Consider the following 27,550-nt stretch of genomic DNA (forward strand, 5'->3'; position numbering starts at 1 on the left):
GAAGGCAGATGCTTAACCGCTGTGCCACCCAGGTGCCCAGAACCACCATTTTTAAAGCAGAGAATGGATTCCATTCTTGAGAGGATAGGTGGCAGAAAAAACACAAGAGGACAGAGACTGAGATTTACTGTGCCCTTGTTTTGTGTCAATAAAGGCTGGCTTGTTGAACTAGTTACCTTGTGCATTCCCCCCCCATCCTAGGTACTATTATCCTGTTGTACAAGGGAGAGAACTAGAGTTCACTCAAGGTGAACCAACTTGGCCAAACCTACGTGAACATCTAGTGGCCAAGTTGCGATTCCGGAGCGGATCTGCCAGTGTTTGCCCACACCAAGCTGAAGGCTCAGCATGGGGCTTTGCTGGAGATACCCCTTTCAGAGGCCTGCTGCGTGCTGGGATTCGGGACAGCAGGCTCCCTCCCCCAGAGTCCTCAATTTCCACGAGCATCTAAGTGCTGCATGACTCATGCACCGATGTGTGGTACAATTCCGAGTCTTAAAATAACAAATCCCCATCACGAAAGCCCATGCGTTCTGAAGCCGCATAAATCCTTTTATAATGATCACTTGGTGTCACTGGCTTATTTAAATGGACACATCATTCCTAACAGGGCTTTCCTCATCTGCTCGGCACTTTAAGTACCAGCCAGCAGGGAAGTAACTCACCTCCTTGGCATAGCAAGTAGGAGCTGGAGAGGGTTTAGATCCTTGTCCGTCTCCTGACCTCATGCTGAAGTCAAACAGGAGAGGCAGGAGGGGACGTGTCATTTTTGTCATAATGAATTCCCCGTGTGCCCCGTTTTTCTTCTCCCTGCAAACCCGGACTGATGACCAGTGCGTTTTCGTTTTCGCAGATAACCATGACCCTGATGTCTCGACGCAGTCTATCTATGCGACGTTGTCTGTTATTCTGGGAGGAAGACAGAGACTCAACACACACCAGGGTTTACCTGAGATTTCCTTTCTCCCACCCAACCAACGTGGGGGTCTCCAGCTTTACAAGAGCCTGGAGTGACTGTGTTGGGAATCCAGGCTTTGACAAAAGATCAACATGGCATGATAATTCACTGACCAAAGGAAGTATGGTTGGCGGGGGGGGGGGGGGGGACACATCTGCATGGTCCCACAGTGGGTTCCTAAAGGTCCAGCCTCAAATGCATCACGAAAGCCCCTGGGAATGTTTGCTGGGAGGGGAAACAGAGTGCCACCTTTCGGAGCAGACCCTTCTGCTCCAGAAACATCCTGGAGGCTTTCTTAGGGGGCAAAATCCTAGGCCCCTCTCCCGATGCTTCAAAGACAGAGTCTGGGATTCTATGACAGTTTCTTGATCCTGAAGCCACTTCAGTTCAAGCTGGGAAGGTGAGTCGTTAACAAGGCAGCCTCCTTACTGATCAGACTAGAGCCTCGACCTCTCTCAGCGTGAGTTTCCTGTGTATAAAGTAGAGATAAGAATAGCACCTGCCTGGTGGGTTAGTGTGAGGATCAAATAAGATCAACATCTAGAAAGCACCCAGTGCAGACTCAGCTGTGACGTGAAGACACTGCCTTCGCCATTATTAAAAATCCTTCTAAACCAGCCAATGGAGAGCCGCTGCTCAGAGTGGCCTGGCTCCTCGTGGGGGTTCCTCAAGACTTTACCATCCGGCAACTCAAGGGTTAGTGCCCAGCACAGCTGGGGGCCCTGGGGGGAGCCTCCAGATGTGTGAAAGGCTGCTGGTTAAAATTCTTCCGTTGCAACCCCTCCGGGCTTGTGGTGCCTGGAAGGTGTCACAGGAAGAAATTACACAGAGTGAGGCATGCCTGGATGTTCTGGCAAAGTCAGCTAAGGAACGTCCCCCATCTCAAAGGATGGCCTTCACAGCACTCCCTGACCTCTCTGGCTCCTCAGGGCACTGACTCTGAACCTTTTTTCCCTTGTCCTCCTCCAGCTTTGGCCCCACTACGACCCCATCTCCGAACTCTCACCTCTGGAAGCTTGACTGTCATTCATTTTTCTTTAGCCTCTGGGGCCCCTGTATTTACACCTGACCTCTTTGGAGTCTGACCCTGAGCTCTCAGTGTTGACTTTTGGCTCTTCCCACTACAGCCTGCCCTTAGTCTCCAGGACCCTTGGGCAGCTCCCTCCCCAGACACCCACCCCATCCCAGGACAGCTGGCCTCAGATACCAGGTCCCGGTCCTTCCGGGCCTGGCAAAACCTACTGCTCCCTGAGCTCGAAGTTCTAGTGCCGACACAAGTTACACGCCTGCATCCTTCGAGAACAGGGTGCCAAAGCAGTGATGAAGAGGATGAAGGGGAAAGGGCAGAAGGATCCAGAAGCACAGTGACAGACAGACATCAGCAGGCCTGAGCTTAAGGAGGGGGAGGCCGCTCTAGTTTCTTATGGGTACATTCTGTGAGGTCATGGGCCATATGTGGCCCACCTGGCACAAGGTCTAGGACACCCTAGCTACTCCACACGCAGTTGTCAAGTACAGAATGAATGAATGAATGAATGAATGATACCATTAACAGAGATGCTTTCGCCACTGAAATATTAGCAGAAATTATGTCACTTCTGACCAGAAACTTTCGGAATCAATAGGACGTCTGCTACTTTCCTTCCAGTAAAAAGAAGTATGAATCAGACGAATCCTGAATGCCTATGGTGAGCACAGATCCCGCAGGCCTCGCACGGACATAGAATGTGAGGAAGATAAATTTCCGTGCTGAGAAGCCAAAACTTTGGGGTTGTCTCTGTAGAATCATCTCTGTATCAGTGGAGCCAAGAATCTAAAGGTCATACCCCTAAAAAAGCTCAATGGGATCTAGGTCTGGAGGTTAGTCAGGAGAGAGGCTTTTTGGTGAGACTGCCACAGACCGCCAAGGTCTGATAGCTACTGTGCTCGTAGTCGAGGCTCTAAGAAAGAGCTGGAAGGTCGACCGCGTATTATCGCCCACCGCAGAATTCAGGCAGCCAGGTGGCCTCCTCCTGTGCTCTGCCTGCCTCCTCCCTCAGAGGAAGGAGCGCTGAGCCCTCACGTCACCTTCCGAAACGCCCGCCACACGCTGCCCTCACGATTTACCTGTGTTGTAGCCCCTTCCGAGGGCAGGCCAAGGGCGGTGATTTTTCCACAGGTTTCCCAGGTACCAGTCACTCTGGTTCTCGACCAAGCCCAGGACCTGCTGACCTGGAAAGTACAGAGAAAGCAAAGGTCTTAGAAGAAGCCAGGCCACATGCAACCGTGAGTACCGAGCAGCAGATACAGCCATGGTGGCTCATCACAACAGCGGCTCTCATTAGTAAGTGCCAGGCCCTGATCCACGGGCTTCACTTGTACTAACGTATTTACTTCTCACACTTCGCCAGCCCTGCCATGTGGGGGCCGCCCAGGGTAGCTAATGAACTTGCCCCAGGTCACCCAGTTACTCTGTGATAAAGTCAGAGTCCCAAACCAGCCAGGCAGCCATGGGTCCACCCATCCCTTAGCTCTTGCAGCACCTCTGTGCTTCCTGGCACGGCTGCAACGGTCCCCACTGCACGCGAGTTCGCTGGCTTTGGGGCACCCGCCGAGATCATCTGCTGCCCACAGAGGGAGGATGTGCCCGCCCCTTGGTGCAGGAGATGGAAGCTCACAGACAAGAGCCCCCTTTGGGCTGCAGCCCCCTGCCCCCCACTGGTTTTCCTCTCACACCCACTTTATCTTGGGTCGACAAGCCAAGGTGTCCCGTCAGCATGGGGGTGTTTTCTAGAGGAGCAACTGCTTCTCTGTCCCCAGCGCTCGGCTCTGAGGTTGGCCTGTATCTGGTGCACCAAGGTCAACAGCGCAGGTGAGCCAGGCCTCTTAGCCACTCAGCATCTTAGGTGAGTCGGTCACTCCTCTCCAGTTCTTCAAGCGGCCCGTTCCTGGGACTCCAGGCCTTCTACGGGGGCAGCAGGGCATCAGATCCCTCTATCTCCCACAAGACAACCCTGTCACATCACTTGCAGAAGATATTCCCTGGGACCTATAATCAACTATTGTACAGACCGGGAAACCGAGGTTCATCAGGACCGTAATATGCACAACTATGATTGAGCCGACACATAATTCAGTATTTGTCTGATGCCCAGATTCCTTTCACTGACTCGGTGCAGTCTTGCTCACCTTTACAACAAGCCTTGGAGGCAGGAATTAAAAATCCACATGTTATAGGAAAAGAAACTGAGGCAAGGACAGTTTAACTTGCTAAGGGTCCCACGACTCATAATCACTGTCTTCCACAGCTAACCGATGCCTTCTGAGGCTAAAATCTTTTTATTATTGGCCAATCTGAGAAATACAGACCTTTCTGACCAAATGAAAGCCCAGCAACACGCTAAGAAAAACACAGCGGTCCTCCCGGTACATCACACTGCGTGATATAGAACTTCCTTGGTGTGATGACAGCTCCCTGAAATGATGGCGTGTGGGTTCACTGTAATTTATTTGATCAATTTATCGAGCTCCTATCTAAATCATCACCCCAGCACAAATACATAAATTAGAGGCACGGGAAAAGTACTGCCACCCACTTTGTCACTGTATACGAGCACATCCAAAGCTTGTAGAATCCCTCAGAAAAACCCATCCCCAACTCAGGAAGGGCAAGAGCCAATCAATTCCGCCCGCAACAAGCTTGGGTGTATAAAACAGGGAGCTCTGAAAGGCAGGTTGTCCGCAGCTGAGAAAGCTGTGTGCCGCGTCCGGATGCTGGGACCTCGTTCAAGAGCTCATGTGATGACCTCGCATGGAGGTTGGTGGGGGGGCAGAGGGGCTGCAGAGTCCTTGGGGAGCTGGTTCACAATCACCAACGACCCCAGGTTTGGTATAATGCAGGATGTCACGTGCTCAGCTCTTTCACTGAATTCAGGGTAGCCACCTGAATTTCAGGTAAGGTCACCTTCGGCTCCCTGAAGGTCCAAACTCTGTGCTCTGGCATTGCCTGCACTGTGTTCGGCCCCGATCTATTTCCTCAGAAGCTTTCTCTCCGTAGCCTCCCTGCATTCCCGCCACGTGAAAACGTACAGTATCACTGCTTGCGTTCTCCTGTCTGGCTCTTGCTCATATGGCTCTTGCTTGGCGGGAACTGCCCTTACCCTTGGCCAACTCCTGCCCAGAATCCCTTCCAGTGCGTCTCCACCCTGAAGCCACCTATGAACACCCCCTGAGTGTGAACCTTTCCCTGGGCTCACCCATGAGGTGGGACACAGCTCTACCTAGCACTTCCTCCCGGCACTTTTTGCCATCAGCTGACTTACGCCCCATCAAGGACAGAGAGGTGACACGCAGGCACATCCTCACCTCATCTGTAAATACCCACCCCTCCATCAGTGCAAGGGCAAGGGCTGAGTAGTGTCCAACACACGAATGGGCGCTGATAAATGTCTCTAAGTACATGACATCTGGTGGGTAAACCTGTCCCGGCTGGAAGCCCCATAACGTTCGTGTATTAGTATCCCCACGTTTTCAAAGCTGCAGAACGTGTGCCCTCCCCTCATTCACCAAGATCCACATATTCTCCAGAATTCTTTTTAGAAGTGTCGAGGCATGAGAGAATTAATAGGAGGATGTGAATCCCACATTCCCAGATACTGAACCAATTTAGGGGTAAAAAAAAAAAAAGTGAGAACAAATGTCACCTTATTATTGCAAGTTAGAGGACTTACTGTAGATATTCATCACGCCAAAACCCCGACCCCAGTTCGATAAAGTTCTAGAAGGACCTAACTGTTGTGCTAGATGATGTCCAAAGAAACCCTTATGGATGGGCTTGCTCTCTTTCCAAAGCTTCCAGGGGAGGCTGCAGGATGCTAGTTAAAAACAGCTACCACTTACATAGCACTCGGTACCTTCCAGCCCCGGCGCGCCAAACGGGTCAGGGTCTTCACAAGCCCACTTGCAAAACCCAGCTATCATTTTACTCATCAACAGAGCACTTAATGGATCCTTCTAAAAAAGCAAAACAAAGGCTTAGGAGCTGTTCATTATTTTGTATTTTCTCAACCAATGAATATTAAAATTACCTCTATCCTATTGCTAATGAGGGATTTTTTTTTAACCTTAAAGAGGGCTGGCATGTGTAAAAGAGTTTGCAACCACCGTGAGCAATGCAGCCCAGGTGCAAATTGAGAGCAGGGGAATTGGGAGAACATGACTGGAGGTTAACCAGGCGTCTCACTCCTCCTCTGGAGACCGAGACCTTGAGTTCAAGCCTTCAGCGGAGCAGCGGGCGGACTGGTGTTTCCAGGCGCTGTCACTCTCCCTCTGCAGTTTCCTGTCCGGGTGAGGAAGACGCCAGACTTGCCAGACAGAGCGGAGTGGGAGGAGGTGTCGATCTTGGTGAACGAGGGGAGGGATGCTCTTTCCAAAGCTTCCAGGTGAGCCTGGATGATGGTAGTTAAAAATAGCAAGCACTTATATAGCACTCGATACCTTCCAGCCCCTGGCGCACGAACAGAATTCCGGGTCTAGTCATCTGCATCAGAAAAACCCAGGTAATTGGAAAGCACGCTGAAGTCTGAGAGTTACTGACCCAGGTCTGGAAGCTCTGTCCCTGCTTCAGTCGGGGGTGAGGCTCGCTTGTGGGGTTCCTAGCACACAATACGCTTACGGCATCTATATCTTGCCCACAGACCAGCAGAATTCAGTGGCAGCCTCCAGCATTAGGCTGCTCAAGGACAGTGAAGGGATGAAGAAAAGGAACGCTGGAGCCAGACTGCCCAGGTTCAAATCCCGGCTCCTCCACTTGCTAGCTGTGTGACCTCACACAGGTTACCTAACCTCTCGGTGCCTGTTACTTCATTCACTTATAAAGGGAACTTCATCCGTAGGACATACCTTAGAATTCATTTTTTTTTTCTCTCGAGGCACAAGTTAATTTTGTGTTTTTTGCTTATTCCAATGTTACCACTCACAATGCCTGGAAAACCAGTGAAATACTCAGTAGGTATTTCCTCTTAACCTTACACCCAGGATTCCCTGATCCCGCTCTGTCCCATCTGCCTGGATTCAGGCATCTGGCGGCTTCAGCCATCTCCCCCGCTCCTTCCTTAGCTGACCCGGTCCTTGCTCTGCCTAGACGTTGCTTGAGTTTCGTATCGGCTGAGGGTTTGCTGTGTCAGAGACCACAGAGCAGACTAAGGAATCAAAGACAAAACGCAGTCCCTGCCCTAGAGGCAGCTAGAAGAGGAGGCAGATAAACAATCATGAAGCAGTGTGGTACTCGTGGTGGCGGGAACGCTGAGGAATGGAGGGCAGGGAATCACTGATTCTGTGGGGGACAGTGGGGGAAGCTGGTGGGGCGCCCCCCAGGGTCACCTACTGCCTCCTTTGCTACACGATGACGGGCTCCACCTGCCCCGTCCACACAGCCCTCCACACTCCCAGGCTCCCCTGAGAACAGTGCTGCCTCACAACACCCTTCTCGGCAGAGGCCCCGCTGCTCCCCGGTGACACTCATCCTTTCCAGCTCTGCCAATCCCAGCTCCTCAGCCAGGCGGCATCCAGTCTCCAGTGGTCCACGTCTAAAGCTTTAGCCTGGACGATGTGACCCCATGAGGCCTGCCGTCCCATTAAGAGGTAACGTCTCTGGGGACTCCTCTTTGGGGGGCGGAGGGAGGACGTGGGCTGCTGGCGTGCTGCCTTCCTCCGCATTCCGTGGCGTCTCATCTCGTCTTCTTAGGGGTTATTATAATAAAACACCGTGACTAACAGAAAAGGCTTTGTCATTGTTTTCTGTACGGCCCTGTGGATATGATTAAGTGCACTGTTCCCCGTCTTCCTTACTCCAGGCACAAGTTAACTTATGAAAATGAAGCTGTCTTCTTTGCTTATTCATACATCACCACTAACAGCCAGACAAGAGCGAACACGCTTTGCTATTCTGCTGGGGCCCTGGTGTCGGTGTCACCAGCCAGCAGACGGATGGCTCCGGGCTGGGAACTCCCCTCGCTCCCTCCTTCCGCAGCTTCTGGCTCGAGGCAGGGCTCTGTTCAGGAGCTGAGGCCCCAGGAGCAGGGGATGGTGAGGCTTCCATGGGGCATGAGGGGCACAGACGGGGCAGACTGGGCCTTCGCCCACCACGTGGCAGGCAGGATGGTAAATTAGAAAGGCAAAGGGATTGCAAACTAGGCTGAAGAATGTTCTAGCCCTAGTTCCATAGGGCTTGGCCAAGGTCTGACTTTTTCTGAGCTTCACTTTTTTTTTTTTAACTATAAAATGGCAAGAATAGAATCTGTCTCCCGCCTCCAAGAATGGATGTGCAGATCACATGACACAGGTCAAGTGCCTGGCTCCTGATAGGTGCTCACCTAAGGCACTGACCTTCCCCCTGTAGTGATGGTCACTGTGCGTGGTGTCTGAGACATCCTAGCAAGTGCTGACGCTAGCTGCATAGACTGGACTCTGAAATCTGGCCCTACTGCCCCCACCCTATCCTGCTGGCCATTGCCCCAACCCCCCTGGGCCTTTCTGAAGCCATCAGCTTCAGTGACACTAGTCTCTTGACTATTTTCCTCCCTCTGAACATTCTTTCCCTGCCTCCCCTTTGATGCTGATGCTCCCCAACTCCCGTCCTAAGCCCCCTTTTCTTCTACAGTTTCTCCCTGGATAACAGGTCTACTCCAGCGGCCTCAACTACCACCGACAGGAGGTCAATCCCCCATCTCCATGCCCACTCAGACGACTTTCCAGAGCTTCTACTCTTAAATCCTTGCTCTTCACGTCCTCGCCATAACCAAATCCCACAGATTTTATCCGCTCTTTCTCAAACCCGTCCCCTCCCCTGTTCAATCACCTCGTCAACCCGTCTCCTTTCTGGATTACTTGGCACATCACACTTGATCACCTTGCCCTCAGGGGAGCCTTGCCATTCCATTCTGCCTACACAGAAATATTTTCAAAGTGCAAATCTGATCATTTTGCTTCCTTGATTAAAAAGCTTAATGCTCCCAGGCTCCAGCAGATTGTGGATGGATGGATGAAAAATAAGTACTATCTATCATCGGCCATCGCGGCCCATCTGGAACTGTGAACTCTCTCTGAAGGGGTTGGAAGTGGATGCTTACGGGTTAACCTCTCCATGTAAACACCAGGAATGGGTAAGTTCTAGCTCCACTCACAGATGCTCCCAGGGCTGGCTCCTTATCCCCACCGCCCAGGAAAGCTCCTGGATGCACGCAGAGAGTCCGCCAATCACTGCTGCATATCAAACCAGCTCTGCTCATACCAGCAGGGGAATATTAAAATGTTATAACCAGGGGCTGCCCGGAGTATCAGCAGAGAAAGTAACAATGACTTCCCAACCTCATATTTATTCTAAAAAGCTATTTTAAAATAGTAAAGTCTTTAATAGTACCATCCAGGGCATGTCTGGGTGCAGGATGGATAATAATAAGGAACAAATATAGGATCGCATTACCGTTTACTAAACATCCTTTAAGAACTGCTGTGCGCCCGCCCCAGATGCCCCAGGCCGGTGGGTTCGGAATAATAAAGCATCCCCTTAGAAGATGCCACACAAAAAGGTATTTAAGCCACCTGAATGGGTTGAGAAGGACTCTTTCTGAAGAAAGAGTTTCTCCATGTTTCTCAGATCCTACATCCTCAATTCAACTCAGCCTAAATGCACTCGGGGATCACAGACATTCCTGGGCACAGCGACGGTCTGAGCACGCACCCTGGGACCGCCTGCTCTTACAGGTGCAGCCAGAGAAGGGGAGCGAGGGGTTTCGGGACATACCGCCCAAGGTTGGGGCTCCACACTGACTCCACACTGGCCGTGTTCTCTATGCATAAGCTTCTCCGATGTGGCCGCCTCTTCTTTCCTGGAACGTGAGTGTTAAGTCTCACCTTGTTCAAATTCTAGCTCTCCTGCGCTGGAATGGTAATCCTGCGTGAGTTCTTAGTTCCTCAGTTTCCTCCTATGGCAAATGGTCAAGGTTATCTATTTCACGGGGCTCCGCTGAGACCCTTGAGCATGCTTCTGTGTCTCAGGTTCATACTGCACGGCCTTGAGTTGGGACCCATGTGGCTCTAGATGAAAAGGTCCTTTCATCAACCATTTGGCTGCCCTGGGGGTGCTTGATGAAGTGCCCCTGCTCTAACTGACTTGTTGTTTGGGGAACCTCGATTTCATTTAGAGATAAAGACACCATCCTTGCTGACCTCGATAGCTGAGGGATAATCCCTTCTAAGAGGAATTAGAATCTGAGTCACTCTAGAAGGTAGAATTAGGCTGAACGAGTGAAGATTGGAGGAAGATAGATTTTGCTGCTTAGAAGCAAGACTGTAAGAGTTCCACTGGAGTTCACCAAGATGGAAACAAGCTGCCTTTCTAGGGAGCAGCTTCTGAACTCTGGCATGGTTCTGGAAGAGGCTGCACAATTCTGCCCTCATCCAGCAGGTATTCACCGAAACCCTACTATGCAGGGGGCTCAGTGCCAAGTGCTGGAAACTCGGCACTGCAGAAAACAGACCCAGTTCCTGCCTTCTGGATTTTACGATCTCTACAAAGAGCTTCTCAAATGGTTTACCTATCATCTGCCAGGTGCTATCCCTAACCTCCCTGACGCAGATTCTCCTGGACGGAGGCCTGGGGATTTCTCTGCAAAGACAGCCCCATTAATTCTCATGCATGGCAGGTTTGGGGACCTTTGGAGTGGGAGGTCACCCAGCAGGCATGCTGTGGGATGGGGATTTCTGCAATAGATCGGATGACCTTGAAGCTCCCTTCCAACCCGTTTGTGAGCTCTCTTTATCGTAAGCCCAAAGGAGCTTTCTCAGCATGCCCCTTCTGCTGTCCTGTCCCCGAGCACATTCTTCTCCGCCCGCACTGTATGTGCGTGCACATGGCTGTCCGGTGATGGGAGCCTATTTTCCTCAGGGCAGCCCCCTTTCTGGGAGTACTTTGTCCAGGCACTGGGATATGTGCTCTCCATGCACATATGAGTACCTTACGACAACCCCGGCACTGTGCTTATCTGTATTGTTTGGAAGGGAAACTGAGGTTTAGATAAGTTACATCATTTGTCAAGGACCAGTGGCTGGGACCACAGAGCCTTGGCTGTGTTCACGTCTCTCTGTTGCAAAAGCCTAGTTTCCACACCTACACGCACCGTTAGGAACAATCTGCAAGGCATCTCCCTCCCCAAGTACCACTGCGGGCAAAGCTCCAAAGGACAGGAGAGAATGGGTAGAAAGTCTGGCCAAGGCCTATATGACCCGCACGGCTGTTCCTGCCCATGCTGCCACCAGAGGCTACAGGCCCAGAATACTGCAGAATCCTCTGAGACTAATTTCCTTCACCCTCAATCCCAGGGCGCTGAGCTGAGAGCACGTCCTACCCAGGGGCATCTAGGGAGAACAGAAGGACAGCCCAAGGCTCAGAAAAGAGTCTACAATCCAATAAATGGCCAGATAATGATTCCATCTGCCAAGATACAAGAATAAGTCCCCACCCACCCTCTCGAGTCAGTCCCAAGTGGGCCCACATTAACTTAATTTACAGTTTAAAAACCCCTGCTAGATCTCAAATAATGATTTCTCTCTTCTTCTTCCCTGATCTTTGCTCTTTGGAAATGGGAAAAACTAAAAAGGAACTCAGGGCCAGCCGCTGGGCTCTCTTCCAAGGCTGTTCTTATCACACCAACTCCCAGGACGCCTGGCTGCTGTCACCTCTCAGACGCGGCCTCAACCAGGGGAGCAGAGCTGGCCTGGATCCAGCTACAACCACCATCCATGGACTTCTTGGGTCTTTAAAAAAAAAAAAAAAACACATGATTTGTTGGCATCTTCCAGATACTTTGTTCATGGACACTCCTTTGACTCACTGACAATAGTGCCTAGAAGAAATCATCTCACTCTTCCTACTGGGGCTGCAGGAAAAAGCACTTGTTGGTAGGATTCTAAGGCCACCAGAAAAGCTCTGGCTTTTCCAAATTATAGTTGACCCTTGAACAACACGGGTTTCAATGTGCAAGTCCACTAACATATGAATTTTTTAAAAATAAATACAGTACAGTATGGTAAATGTATTTTCTCTTCTGATTTTAACATGTCCTTTTCTCTAGTTTGCTTGCTTGTAAGAATACAGAATATAATACATGTAACATACAAAATATGCGCTAATCAATTGTTCACATTATCAGTAAGGCTTCCAGGCAATAAGTAGGTAAGTTTGGGGGAGTCAAAAGGTATATGCAGATTTTTCAACTGAGCGGGTGTGGGGGTGTTGGTGCCCCTAACCCTATCATTATTCAATCTAACCCCATCCAAAGTCAATTGTATTAACTGTGCAACCTGGACCAAAATTACTTGGTTTTTGAACTTTAGTTTTTATTTCTTTAAAATAGTGATTCAAAGGGGCACACACACCCCAGTATTCACAGCAGCAATGTTCACAATAGCCAAACTATGGAAAGAGCCCAGATGTCCATCGACAGATGAATAGATAAAGAAGATGTGGTGTATGGGGCGCCTGGGTGGCTCAGTCGTTAAATATCTGCCTTCGGCTCAGGGTGTGATCCCGGCGTTCTGGGATCGAGTCCCACATCAGGCTCCCCCGCTGGGAGCCTGCTTCTTCCTCTCCCACTCCCCCTGCCTGTGTTCCCTCTCTCGCTGGCTGTCTCTATCTCTGTCAAATAAATAAATAAAATCTTAAAAAAAAAAAAAAGATGTGGTGTATATATACAATGGAATATTACTCAACCATCAAAAAAATGAAATCTTGCCATTTGCAATGACATGGATGGGACTGGAGGGTATTACACTAAATGAAATAAGCCTCAGAGAAAGACAAATACTGTATGATTTCACTCGTATGTGAATTTAAGAAATAGATGAACATAGGGGAAGGGAAGGAAAAATAAGATAAAAACCAAAAGGGAGGCAACCCATAAGAGACTCGTAACTATAGGGAACAAAGTGAGGCTTGCTAGAGGGTGGTGGGTGGGGGTATGGGGAATTGGGTGATGGGCATTAAGGAGGGCACTTGATGTAATGAGCACTGTGTTATATGCAACTGATGAATCACAAAATTCTACCCCTGAAACTAATAATACACTATATGTTAACTAAATGTAATTTAAATAAATAAAAATAAAAAAGTGGATGATGATAAAGTTCACCCTACTCCCATCATATGGTTATTTTAAGAGTAAAATAAAATGTTGTAAACTGTAAACTACTGTTCAACTTTAAGTATTACCACCATTAGCAAATACTTCCGGGTCTTCTGTAGCTATTACTCAATTTCCCCCATATAGTATTCTGAGATTACAGCATTATTACTCGCTGATACTCTACATATGCAGAGGCCAGACACTGTGCAACCTTTATACTTGGAAACATGGTCTGGAAGGCGGAAGTTGCCAGCAGAGGCCTCGGTATGGCTGAGCAACTGTCAGGATAGATTAAAGACCAAATCTATCTTCTTAAGGCTGGTCCTCGGATAGATGACAGAGATGTAGGGATGCTTATTCAATCAGAGAAGATAGAGAGGAACAGAGAGACTAAAACAATAAAGGGTCACCAGTCTGGACTATTCAGTACCAGGTTAATGAAACTTCGTATTTCGAAGATCTCTCTCATCGCCATGAGGTCAATCACTCAACCATTTAGCAAATACTTATTGAATACATATTAGTTAAGCACCAGGCTGGGCCATGGGGATGCAATGGTGGGTGAATCGCGAGATGGTCCCGACCTCAGTGCCGCTTAGGACGTATGAGTTTGCTAGGGCTGCTGTAACAAGTACCACAGACGGGGTGGCTGAAAGGCCAGAATTTATTTGGAAGTCCCAGATCGAGGTGTTGGCAGGGTTGTTTCTTCTGAGTCTTTCCTCCTTGGCTTATAGATAACCGTCTTCTCCCTGCGTCTTCACATGGTCTCTCTGTGTGTCCTAATCTCTTCTTATAAGGACACCAGTCATATCACACAATGGCCCATCCTAATGACCTCATGTTAGCTTCATTACCTGTCTAAAAACCCTCTCTCCAAAAGGCAACCCACATTCTGAGGTATTGGGGGTTAGGACTTCATCATATGAATTTGGGGGGACATAATTCAGCCCATGACATAGGGCAAGGTCCCTAAATAATCACACCAACAAATGTGGAACTGTGACCCTAAAGGGTTAGGGGAGGTGAGGTCAGAGGTCAGAGTGCTGCCAGGGGTCTGTAAGAGGGGAAGTCAGCCAAGGAGGTCATCTGAGGAAAGAAGGATCCGATCGCGATCTGAAGGAAGATGGGTGGGGGGTAGTGTATGTTAAGACCTTGTAGCAGGAAGCTTGACAAGGACGAAGGATGTGGTGTCACAGAAAGATACATGGTCTCTGTCTCTGGTTCCTGGCACAGAGCTCCTCAAACCCTTGGAATTTCCTGAGTGGTAAGGGTGATAGGAACATCTTTTGTTGTAAGGGGGTGACTCTTGGTGGGCCCCTAGAGAGCTACATGGAGGGCTGCTTGCCAGAAAGACAGAGTCTTGATTAGAAGCTTGGGACTTTCACCCCATTGCCCAACCTCCAGGGAGGGGAGAGGGGCCGGGAATGGACTCCATCACAAACGGCCAATGATTTAATCGATCACGCCTACCTAATGAAACCTCCATAAAGATCTAAATGATGGTATTCAGAGCTTACGGGTTGGTGAACACATGTCAGTGCTTGAGGGTGGTGCCCTCAGAAAGGGCATGGCACCTCCGCACCCCTCCCCCCATCTTGCCTTAGGCATCTCTCCCACTTGGCTCTTCTGAGTTGTAGTCTTTATAATCAACCACTAATAGTAAGTAAAGTGGGTTCCTGAGTTCTGTGATCTAGCAAATAGCAAACCTACATGAGGAAGGGGTTGAGGGAAGTCCTGACTCAGTAGCCAAGTAGAATGGAAGTGTGGGTAACCCGGGGCCTGATACTCACACCTGGTGTCTGAGGGGCAGATTGCACCTCACAGTCCAGGCCCACAGTGAGGAGGCTTCCCCTTGAAGGACAAGCAGGGGCACAACTGAAGGGTCTGAGGGAGGCAGGACCATCTGGTCAAGGACACCAGGCACCATTTGCAAAGAAGACAATGCAGACAGTGCCCCATGGGGTGGTGCGGCATGGGGATGCCATACAGCCCAGCTACAGTCAGTGAGGACCAGAGCGATCGGAGTTTGTGTCTGAAAAGAACATTCTTGCTGCTGTGTGGGAGATGGATCAGTGGATGCTTGAAGGGTTTAGAAATCAAGGGTCTTATTTTTCTTTCATTCCTTTCCTTCCTTCCCCTCCCTCCCTTCCTTCCCCTCACCCTCTCCCTCCCTCCTTTTCTCTCTCTTTCTTCCTTTTAGAAATAGCCCAGTGGAAACACATATGCCTAGAGATGAGCAGAGAGCTCAGGGCTGCAGACACACAACACGGTCAGCAAACACCTTCTGAGGGATCTGTATGCGGGCGGCATGCCCGGGCCGAGGGCCATCGATACCAAGAGGTGGAGGTGAGGTGCTTGCAATCTACTGAGGCGGTGGGGCATGTGGGAACGGGGGCAGACTCGGTGCTGTCGTAACCCTGGATCTCCCAGGGTTCCACATACCCTGGGGAGCACTGGAGTACTCTCTCCCTGCTGGGAATAGTGCTGTGGGGACAACAAGTTAGCCTATGTCTGGAGCCAGTCAGGCTCTGGGAAAGAGGTGGTCAAGGCGACTTTACGAAATTACGTACGTGTCTGGGCGACGCAAAAAAGGTGCTGCTGGGTGTGGGGTAAGGCTCTGAGGAGGTAGGACTCACCCCTTAAAACAAGTCAAATCAGCACAGGGAGGAGGAGAAGGAGGAAAGGACAGCAAGGTAAAGAGGATGGGGGGGAGGTTCTCAGGCAACAACGCCCACACGTGCCCTGGGGTCAGTGTGGGGAGACACGGAATAATAATAATAAAATAAGGTACTCAGCTGTAAAAAGGAACGCAGTACTGATGTGTGTTACAACTTGGTTGAACCTTGGACATGTTCAGCCTAGTGAAAGAAGCCAGACACAAAAGCTCACATACTGTATGGTTCCTTTTATATCTCTAGAGTAGAGACAGAAAGTAGGTCAGTGGTGAATGGGACACAGCGGGAGGGACAGTGGGGAGTGACGATTTGCTGGGTACGGGGTGTTCTTCTGGGGCGATGAGAATGTCTCAAAACTAGACAGAGGTGACAGTTGCCTCCCCCTATAAACAACTAAACACTCCTGAATCGCGCATTTAAAAATGCTTACTTGGTTGAAATGATGTGAATTTCACCAACATAAAAGCTGATGACGATATAGCTACTATGGAAGGAATACTTGGTTTATGCCAATAGTAGTTTTGCACAGTTGATCCCAGCGAGTCTTCCCTACTGACACCGGAGCACACCGAGGCCTCCCCTCAATCCCCAGAGCTCTCCCACTCCCCGCTCACCAGCCGGTGTCCCTGGTGACCTCCTTCCAGGCCACTGCTTTAAATGCCACCCACGTGTTGTCCCCAGTCTGATTTCTACACTGGGTTCCAGAATCATAAATTCAACCGCCCATCTCACTTCTCTGGTTGGGACATCTACTAGGCATCTCAGACTTGGGACGTCCCATATCGAACTCTTGATTCTTCTCTTCTCCACCCGCTCTCCCACCCGTGTTACCCATGTCAGGGAAGAGCAGCTCATTCTCTCCATCTCTCCAGTTGCTTAGACCAGAGACGATGGAGTGGTTCTTTTTCCCTCAAGCTTTACCGAAGTATGGTGGAGTTCAATAACTCATTGATTTTTGGTAACTGCATGCGGTGACATAAGCATCATCACCAACAAGATACAGAACGGTTCCAACACCCTAACGTTTCCTTGTGGCCCTTCTGCAGGCGACCTACCTCCCTGAATCCCAGCTCCAGGCGACTGCTGCTGACTGTCTGTCACACCATCATTCAGCCTCTTCTAGGACTGCACATAAACAGAATCACAATCATAGAACACGGAGTTTTCCATGTTTGACTTTCTGTACTTAGCACAGTGTTTCTGAAATTTACCCAAGTTGTTATATGCATTAATACGGCGTTCCTTTTTATTGCTGAGTGGTATTCCAAAGCATGGACATACCACCATTTGGATGGAATCAAGAGTTCTTCTTTTGCCTAAATTCAGCCTGGGCTCCAAGCTGCAGACCTGGGTATCGCTGGAATGCAAATGTCTTTTAGAGCATGAGCTCGTGGAAAGGAGAGGCTAATGGAGAAGACGACCAAGGTAGAATGCTGGGCCCCAAGATGTGCTGCTGTTGAACAAAGAAGAGTGAAGCCAGAAAAGGGGTCTCCCCCGTATAACGGCAGAAAGCTACCGTATGGTACTGTGTCAAGACGAGCCAATGGGGAAATCTAAAGGTAGGGATTCTAGACTGTCAACATATCAGCTCCTTCTCAATCTAAAATTTGCAGTTAGGCAGCCTTGACTCCAAAGCCCATACTCACCACCTTTCATCACTGCTACCACAACCTTTCATTCATTCACAAAGTGCTCTATCTATGGTCAGATTCCCAATTGGCTTCCCTAGCACCATTGGTGAAAAACTGAGGTCTCCGTACTTCTTTCACCAACTTCGGATTCAAGTGTCTGGTTGTGATGCACATCCTTCCAGGAGAGAAATCAGTGGCCAGTCTTTCCCCCTGAAACAATCTGCTGGCCACAGCAGCCCATGGCTGCAGGAAAGCTGAGCCCCAAACATTCCTGTCTGTCAACGACCTGAGGCCACATGCTCACACACGAAAACTGTGTCTCTCATGTTTAGAAAAGCCCCTCCGGGTCTAAGGAAACTCCTGCATCGAGGATGAGGCTTTTTGTACTCTAAAAAAAACCCTCAGAAGACCCCATTGCAGTATCATGGCCCAGGATATCTAAGCTGCAAGGGCCTGGGAACTATTTTGGGCCGAACTTGTCATCTGAATGATAAGGAGACAGAAGTGGAGAGAAAGTCTGCAATCAGGGCCGTGTGGTATGGTGCGGGCGCTCTGTCCTGGTATGGTCTCCTCTGCCTGCGCGTAACATGAATTGAGAATTTATTATTTTCAGGACACTAGGCTTAAAAAAAAAGAGAACACACTTTGGCAGGTGCTGCAATGCTCCTGGAGCATTTTAGCCTTTTATAGTCTCTTTTGCAAAAGTGACTACAGATATTCCAAGATAACCAACACAGGTATCATATCCGACAGTGTCTAAGGAACAGGCACCAAGGGTTGGGTGGAAAAGCTCTGAGGGTGTCTTGAACTGAGCCCTGGAGGGAATACTGAACAGTGTTTAATCCTGTTAGGCACTGTGCTAGAGGCCACTTCATCCTGTGACCAAGCCTGCAAGGTCAGTATTATTATTCCCATTAACAGGTAAGGGAGGTTCAGAGATAAATGCCACCAGCCCAGTATCCCACAGGCTAATGATGGAGCTGGGATCTGAGTGTGACCCCAAAGGCTAGGTGGTGTTTCTCTGGGATGAAGATAAAAGGGGAAGGAGAGGGGATTAAAAGAAGCTTTCTATACTGGAGAAGTGTTAGAGATGGCACACAAGAGGGATGAGATTCTCAGAACTTAGGCATGGACGATTTATGAATCTGGCACAAGCCACCTGTCTTTTGGGGCATTTCACTACAGACTTGCAACTCAATCAACAGGTAGCCAAGTGCAGGAAAAGAGCTGAGTCGCATTATCCACAGAACGTCCAAGTACTGGACACTGGGTCTGACCCTGGGTGACAAGCCTGTAGACAAGACAGGGTCCTCCCTCTCAGAAAGGCCACAGGTTCATCAAGAAAACAAAGCACGTGACCAAATACGTGGCCTGAAACGTGTTATGACAGAGGCATGCCAAGTGGCAGACTTCAAAAGGACATTAGAACAGTTTATCAGACGGGGTCCTAGTACAGTTAAAAATACTACACTTGGAACAACCGTAGTAATCATCTCGTCTAACCTTTTCACGGCATAGCGGATGGAACTGAGTTACAGCAGGAGGAAACGATATGCCCAAAAGTACGCAACAGCGTAGAGACCAGAACCCTTGCTTCTTAACAAAACGGTGCTTCTCCGCGGCTCAGGATCAACGCGGGAAGGAAGGCTGCTGAAATCAACAGCGGGACTGGGATGTGGGCATGGACCCTGGTTTCCTCCAGGTCTTTCCACACACTCTTCTCACACAACACCTGCAGAAACTAAACAGTACACATGCCACATAAACCACTGGGATTCCGTGAGCTGAGTCATTCTCTCTAAGCCTGCTTATTGCCATCCCCCTCGGAGAGAGGCCTTTCTTAGCAAGCCAAGGGCAACACCTATAATAGTCAACTAATGGTCTCCTCTTGGCATGGTATTACATCATCAGTAATAAAGCACAAGACCTTGCTTTTTAATAGTTTTGGTATCTTTTCTGATGGATACTAAAGGGAGACTTCCAAGTTCAAGAGAGAAAATAATTTTGTTTGGGGAAAGTCACGGAAATGATTGGGCTGTGGTGGGAGAGAGCCAAAGAGAGGATGCGTGTGTGTGCAGATAAGCAAATAATTCTGAACAAGGTGCCAGCATTCTAATCGAGATTTGTTCACCCATCCATCCATCCATCCATCCACCCGTCCACTCATTCATTCATCCAACATTCATTTATTAAGGGCTGAGTATGTGCCAGGGACTGCTCTGGGCTCTGAGTTGTAAACAACAACGACAAAGCCAAAGACCTTAAGGCCCCGTCTCATTGGCACAATCATTTCAGTGGAGGAGCCAAGCCATAGTAAAGTGCCAAGTGGCGCTGAGATCCCATGACAGTAAAGTAGATGAGGGGATCGAGAGGGATGGGAGGAGGGACCAGAGCTTACCAGACAAGACGGGGGGGGGGGAGTGGAAAAGCACAGCTGAGGTGACATTTGAGGAGAAAGGAACCTTCCCTCTGCTCACAGAAACGCCAGGGCAAGGAGAAAGAGCGGCAGACGAACGGGAGCCCCCAGTGCTGAGGCCTCCAGGCAGCTCCAGCCTGTCCGTCTCCGGTGAGCTGGCTGCATAAAAAAGCTTTTGCTGAGGCTCAGTCTGGAAAAGGTCACCGATTTAGTAGCAAGTGGCAGGCGAAAAATCTGCCCGGGATGACATGTGTTCCTTATTTAGGGCTGAAGGCTGCTGGAGAATGAATAGGTCGGAAGGCATCGGGATGCACGGTGTATGTCAGAATAACGTTTCAGAGCCATCAAAGGAGGGAAACCATGCCCATCTTGGGGAGGGAAGGACAACTGCATTAAAACTACATACCCTGAAGCCCAGAAGTTTAGAAGTGCAGGGGGACCCCCTTGAAGATGGCTACAGTTTTTCCAGCCTCTTTTTTTAAGCCAAAATTTAGTCATTCCAATTCATTTGGACTGTAACTTACAAAATGCTCATTTCCTTTGCGACCGGAAATGACGCCTGCACGATCTGCTACTGCGGTCCTGCCAAAGGCCTGGGAGAGCGGAGTCACAGTGAGGGGTAACCCAAAGGCCTGGGAGAGCGGAGTCACAGTGAGGGGTAACCCGCTGAAGGCCGGGCGTGGAGGGATCTCAGAACGCGCATAAGTGAGCCACGCTGCCTGGGTCTGTGCTGCACGCCCATGTCTGGCCTCCCAACTCTCCCCGAAGGACACTGCAGAGCTTTACACAACTTCCCATTGCATTCACTGCAAGGATGTTACTGAGGACAACATCCACCAGGCCAATCTTCCCCTTGGAAAGTCCCCGGTAGACAACATATATTCTTTTGGAGCAAGTACCCTCTGACTGAGAAGAGTTATTTTTAATTTTTTAATAATTTATTTACTTATTTGAGAGAGAGTATAAGCTGAGGAAGGAGCAGAGAGAGAACAGACTCCCCACTGACTGTGAGCCTGATGTGAGGCTCGATCTCAGGACCCCGAGATTATGACCTAAGCCAAAATCAAGAGTTGGATGCTTGACTGAGCCACCCAGGCACCCCGAGTCAACTTTTTTTTTTTTTTTTTTTTTTACTTTGGCTGCCAGGAAGCTCAGAGTTCAACTTTAAAAACAGTACAGGATACAGTGAACCTTGTCCATAATGTATTCTATCTTTTCTTATAAGTTGTCTCAAGCCCTTTGTAACAGTGGGCTATAAGTGAGTAATAAATGAAACAGAATGTTTGTGCACACACAGGGCCTGTTTGGTTTCTGTTTGCTTAAACTTCTTACATGGTTTCTCACTCACATGGTTATAGGTGAGTTTTTGGAAACTGTTTCCCATTTTCCACTTCCTGGTGGTGGGGCAAGGACAAGATGACTCCGTTGCCACCATGTAAAGGTTTGGAATTCTCTTAGAGGCAAGACTTTGAGATGCGGTCCTTTTGCTACTTGCTAACTTGGACAGTGACACTTTCAGTCGGGTCTCCCAGAGAGCACCCCAAATTGCCCCAGCACCGGAGGCTAGAGTGCATAAAGCAACAACCGAAGTGCAGAGTCAAGGACAGTCAAGGACAAAAGAGTTCCCCCATTTTGCCGAGAGTCCGGGTCCTTCACATCGACCTGGACCTGCAGCACCACTGACCAGTAGCCTGTGGCCAGCCCTTCCTCATTCTGCCTCTGCATCTGTCTCTCTCTCCTGGATGCCAGTTTTTGCATTGGTTCTGGCTGAACTCGGGCAGAAGGAACCTCGTACTGACCTCCAGTTCCTATCATCATTTCACTTCCTGCAGCTTCTGCCGCATGTCTGGGCTCTCTTAGTTTTCTCAGAAACCTGAGAAATGGGAAAACCACTCATTTTATCCTCTTCCTGCTGCATTTTGAAAATATATCAGAGGCTCTTTGTTGAACCACCTTTAATCAATGCACTGGATTAAGGATCATCCGACTCCAGGAATCAGAGCTCTTGCGTAGGGTTCAGTAATCATGAGGAATGGCAAGGAGAGAAGCCCAGGATTTAACATACTAGCTCTGTGAGCTATATATGCCGTCATCACAACACTAAAGGTAGCAGTGTAAGTCATGAAACATTGCTATTTTATCCTCCAACAGTTACATACTTACATGCTGTTGCCCAAGGAGCAACTGCCCCATAAACCCATTGATTATATTTGTTTACCATTTGCTGTTGGGTGAATATTCGTGTATGCCCCAAATTCTTATGTTGAAACCCAACCACCAATGAGATGGTATTTGAAGGTGGGGCCTTTGAAAGGTGATGAGTTCAGGAGGGCGCAACCCTTATGAACAGGATTCGAGTTCTTACAAAGGACACCCCAGAGAGATTCCTCACCCCTTCCACCATGTGAAGACACAGAAAGGAGATGGCTCCCCATGAACCAGGGAGCAGTCCCTCACCAGACACCAAATCTGTGGGTGCCTTGATCTTGGACTTCCCAGTCTCCAAAACTGTGAGAAACGAATGTTGCATGCAGTGTATGATATTCTGCTAGAGTAGCCCAAATGGATGAAGACCCCAGACCAGGTACATACTGCTAAAAGCAATCCACAGAGAAGAACTCTCAGATAGCGTTAATGTGGTTCAGAGAAGGTCTGCCATTAGGATGTTTATAAGACTTGACCAGGTCACCTTTCTTTCTTTCCTGGGTCTGTAAAGGGAGGGAATGGATTACAATGCATGGAGGGCCTCCTGTCCATCCTCCCAGTCTCCCCCAGGAGTTTGTTACATGGACCGGAGCACAGGGCATGCAGAACAAGGTCCACTGAGTTCTTTGGGATTTCTCCACTTCCGTGCTTCTGCCCATCGGGCCGTGTGCTAACCAAGAATGAGTTACGGATGTTCCAAGACCTGTTTATGCATGTTGCTATTGTTGCAATTAAGTGTGTTAAGTAAATATTATGTAAACTGATTAATTAGCAGTGTGAAAAGAGAGCTGTCTCCCTGAAAACTAAATTGCATTCGAGAAAGATCTCATGATAGTGGTGAGTCACTAAACAATGGCTATGGTATTTGACAACTCAGACAGGTAGTAAGAATCAGGTTGGATTCTGTATTCCTGTGCTTGAAGAATGTCTTTGGTACGACCTCTACATAAGTGAAGTTGGAAATAACATGAGTGTAGGCTATATGAGAAAAACACCATGTAAGGATAACCAGTGGACCCTAGCTTGAGAACAAGGTGGACTCTCGAACACGTCTATTTACAGCCATGCTTCATCTGTACACGTTCTCCCCTTATTATTGGCCATCTTTGTGACACAACACGAGAGTTCCAGGCCAGGCACAATTGTTCTGAGATCTGGACATCCACTTTTGTGAAGTATTTCCACAAAACAATCCCAAAGGTCCCTCCGAGTTCTGACAGTCTTCGATCCTATGGCTGTCAATGACCTCATAGCTGCTTAAGACCTAGGCACAACCACCAAGCCACCTGTACCAAAAAGTCTCACCTATGATCTAAGGACTCTGACCTATCTTATTATAATTGATGTTCCCCACCTTGGGTACTGTTATTCTTTCTTTGAGACAGGAAGATTTGGGCCAATATTGTCTTCCTACTTGTCAAACATAACGTTTTTGGTTTGCTGGTGACTTCTAAATGCATGCCTAATCAAAGTGCGGGGAAATCATAAACATCTTACAAAGTCCTTTTGGCTTTCTGCTTTTGTGCTTGATGTTTTCCATTTCAATTAACTCTGTATTAAGGAGTCACTGAATGCAAGGCATCAGAGAACGGAAGAACCTGTTAGAAATGCAACCTTTGAGCCCCTGAGAGATTCAATTCCATTTCACTTAGGCAATTTTTGACTGCGGCTGACTCAGTCACCTAGGTGCAAGCCTCCTCGTGGGGCATCATTCTCAAGAGCTTGTATGTGGGGCGGCTGCGTCTCTGAGCTAACAGAACTCAACATGCAGTCCACTCGCCTTCTGTAGATTTGGGATGACATGCCAGGTGAGAATGAGGAAGCCGAAGGGGGCTGGAGGGAAAGACCTAGACAAGGAACAGGAGATCTGATCCAGTGAAATAAACTTCTGCGGCTTATACAACTCAGGCAGACAGAACCTTTCACTTGCAAGCTTGCAATGTGAGAAGTTTCACGGCTGTCAACAAAGCTAGGCACGAGGGCAACGTGTGTCCACTCTGTCTCCCGCTGACGGTCACTTGCACGGCATCACCGAAGAAGATTTAAGGACAAGCATATCGAAGAACATAACCTAATAACAACCTTTCTGGGCAGAATTTTTCTTCTTTGATTCAATGAACATTTAATGAACATCTAGGACATGTCATGGATGGTTATTATGAAATGAAAAAAAAAAGAATGAGATAGAACTGCTGACTTTGAACACATGACAAATAAAAATAGGAGCCACTTATGTGCATGAGAGACACAAGACAGTAGCAAATGTGCCCCAAATGGAACCTAAGTAAGTGCCATGGAAATAGGGCGATAGACTAATTCTCTGCAACCAAGAGAGCCAGATGAAGGCGCACGAGGTAGGTGGCATTTGCTCTGGGTCTTAAAAGGATGAATAAGGTTTGGTGGGCAGATTAAAAGGTGAAAGGTCATTCCAGGCTGAGGAAAGACCCTGAGGGTAGCAATCATATAGAGCCATGCACAGTGAAGGGGAGGCTGTTTACATATGGAAACACTGCAATCCTGGTTTCAAGTCCCAGCTGAGCCACTGGCTCCTTGTGTGTCCTTGCAAAGTCCTTCACCCTCTGACCTTTAGTTTGCTCTTTGTCATACAGGGCTGATACACCCTACTGGCAGGTTACTGCAAGGACCAGAGATAAAGTATGTCGAGTATCTACATTGGTGCCCGGTACTTAGAGTTGTTCAATACATGAGCTGTGGTTTTTACTGTTATTACTAGGAACTAAATCTGGGACGGTGGACTGGGGACAGCGCGGGCACAGAAATCTGGTCTTGTATGCTAAGCTGAGGGGGCATCCAATTTGCTAAACAAGAAGAGAACATGAAAATAATCCTTGTCCTATAGATCCCTTAGGGATCTTAGGAACCATAAGAGCAATAGTAACAATAACAGGAGTGTCCATGAGACACTGTACAGGGCATTTAAAATACATTGTTTCATTTGTTTTCCAGGAACCTCAGAAGACAGATATTACCTTCCATTTAACAGAAATGGAAACCGAGGCTCAGAAAACAGAAATTCCTTGCCTGTGGAGATGCTACTAATAAGCGGCACAGCTGGGATTCAAACCTAGGTCCTTCCTGAGTCCGATTCGCATGCCTCATGAACTGCTTAGCGTCTCCATTCAATGTGGATCTAGGGACGTGGTCCACGGTGAAAGCCTTTTACAGGTTACTGAAGAGTAAATTCAAACAAAACTCTCCTGACAGTGTGGTACGGCTTGGTACAGCTTGGAGTCATACAAGAAATGGACCCAACATTCTGAGGGTTGTCTCCTGTCCAGAATCCTCCTTGCTGAAATTCTCTTTTATGCTGCACCTGTCAGCTCAGACAGCCCACTCCACACTCTCGGGAGGACCTGAGAACAACGCAGGTGGGTTCTTGCTCTGTAAGCTGGAACGCTGGTGGCTCTGAGCCCATGCAATGGGCAGACATGGGGACGGGCATTAGCCAGTGCTGGGACTCTCATACCACAAGCTGGGCCAACTCACATGATCGTGTTACACCCGCAGAGAGAAGATGGCTGCCTCTGGACATTCCCCAGGGGCCCGCAGACACATGGGGCGATGCTGATGTTGGATGCTTACACACGGTAAAGCTAGCTGCAGCAGTCAGAGGATGAGAGGGAATGTTTAAAAAGGGCAAAAAGCAATTTCCTCCTCCATAAAGCCTTCCCCAACTTCATGGGCCAAATTTAGCTCTCCTGCTGTGCTTCCATTGCTTCTGGACCATGTCTTCATTATAATAATTATCTCTTAGTAGCAGCAGGCATCATGATCCTCTGGGGAGGTTTTTAAAAAGTACATGCACTTGGTCCCCATCTCAGGAGATTCTAATTTGCTAAGTTTGGGCTGGGCCAGGGAGTGAGTAGTTTTAAAGAGCCCCCCGCCCCGAGACATCAGTATATGACAGTATGGGGGACAATATATCCTGAAAAACAAAACAAAATCTTGGTAGAAAACACCTAAAAATGCTGGATAAAAAAAAAATAATAATAATGTAGGGGTGTGTGTGTGTGTATAAAAGGAAAAAAAAAGAGTAGGTAAGAACGTAAGGATAGGGTGGCCTGGGTGGCTCAGTCGGTTAAGCCTCTCCTTCAGCTCAGGTCATGATCCCTGGGGTCCTGGGATTGAGCCCCAAGTTGGGTTCCCTGGAAGCCTGCTTCTCCCTCTCCTACTTCCTCTGCTTGTGCTCCCTCTAATAAATAAATAAATAAATAATATCTTAAAAAAAACAAAAGGACAATCCTTAGAGTCAATAAAGAAAATTGATTAGAAAGCAAGCACAAGCCCACAGAGGTAATGAAGCTGAAGGCCGCACCTGAGCTGGGGAACCTGTCTGTCGTGAGCGTCACGGAGCACTGGTTGTAATGAGCCAGACGCAGAAAAAAGAGAAGAGGCCCAAATGGAGGGAAATAAAGTCCCTAGCCTACATCAGGTACCCACTTGCCAGCTATGTGAATATACCTTGAAAGTCAATTACCCAGTGTCTTCAATAAATGGTGCTGGGCAAAATGGTTAACCACATGCAGAAGAATGAAATCAGACCCCTATCCTACACCACTCGCAAAAATTACCTCAAAATAGATGAAGTACTCCCATATAAAAAAGAAACTATAAAACTCCTAGAAAAAAATACAAAGGAAAAAAGCTCCTTGACAATGGCCTTGGCAAAGATTTTGTAGGATAGGACACCAAAAACACAAGCAACAAAAGCAAAAATTAAGGAGTGGGACTATATCAAACTAAAAAGCTCTGTACAGCAAAAGAAACAATAAAATGAAAAGGCAACAGATGGAATGGGAAAGATATTTGCAAATCATGTATTTGATGAGGGATTAACATCCAAAATATATAAAGAACTCATACAACTCAATAGCAAAAAAAAAAAAAAAAAAAAAAAAAAACCAGTCTGATTAAAAAATGGGCAGAGGAACTGGAAAGACATTCCTTCCCAAAGAAGACACACAAGCAGCCAACAGGTGCATGAAGAGGCATGGCATCACTAATCATCAGGGGAATGCCTATCAAACCACAGTGAGACATCACCTTACCCCTATCAGAATGGCTGTCATCAAAAGGAGATGAGGTAACCAGTATTGGCAAGGATGTAGAGAAGAGGGAACCCTTGTGCATTGTTGGTGGGAATGTAAACTGGCATAGCTATTATGGAAAATGGTATGGAAAAAATTAAAAATAGAACTACCATATAACCTAGCAACCCCACTTCGGATATACTTGGGTATATATCCAAAAGAAATGAAAACAACGTCTCAAAGAGATATCTGCACCCCCATGCAGCATCATTCAACTGCAGCATTATTCACAATAGTCAAGACATGGAAACAACCTAAGTGCCCACCAATGGATAAATACATAAAGAACATGTGGTATATAGAATGGAGTATTATTCAGCTATAAAAAGAGGGAAATCCCGCCATTTGCAACAACATGGATGGACCTTGAGGACATTATGCTAAATGAAATAC

At 48.3% G+C, this 27,550-nt stretch overlaps 1 protein-coding gene across 2 annotated transcripts in view; it reads right to left on the reverse strand.

Moving 5' to 3' along the window:
- The window catches only part of LARGE1 (LARGE xylosyl- and glucuronyltransferase 1), a 379,220-nt gene that overhangs the window by 109,212 nt on the left and 242,458 nt on the right, over positions 1 to 27,550 (reverse strand). For both annotated transcript variants that reach the window (XM_040637428.1, XM_008705631.2), the window contains exon 6: positions 3,065 to 3,169. In XM_040637428.1, coding sequence (XP_040493362.1) covers positions 3,065 to 3,169 — 105 coding nt within the window. The remainder of the gene's footprint in view (positions 1 to 3,064; positions 3,170 to 27,550) is intronic.

Source organism: Ursus maritimus, unplaced genomic scaffold (assembly GCF_017311325.1).
Source record: "Ursus maritimus isolate PB19 unplaced genomic scaffold, ASM1731132v1 scaffold_21, whole genome shotgun sequence".
In the NCBI taxonomy this organism is placed as follows: Eukaryota; Metazoa; Chordata; class Mammalia; order Carnivora; family Ursidae; genus Ursus; species Ursus maritimus.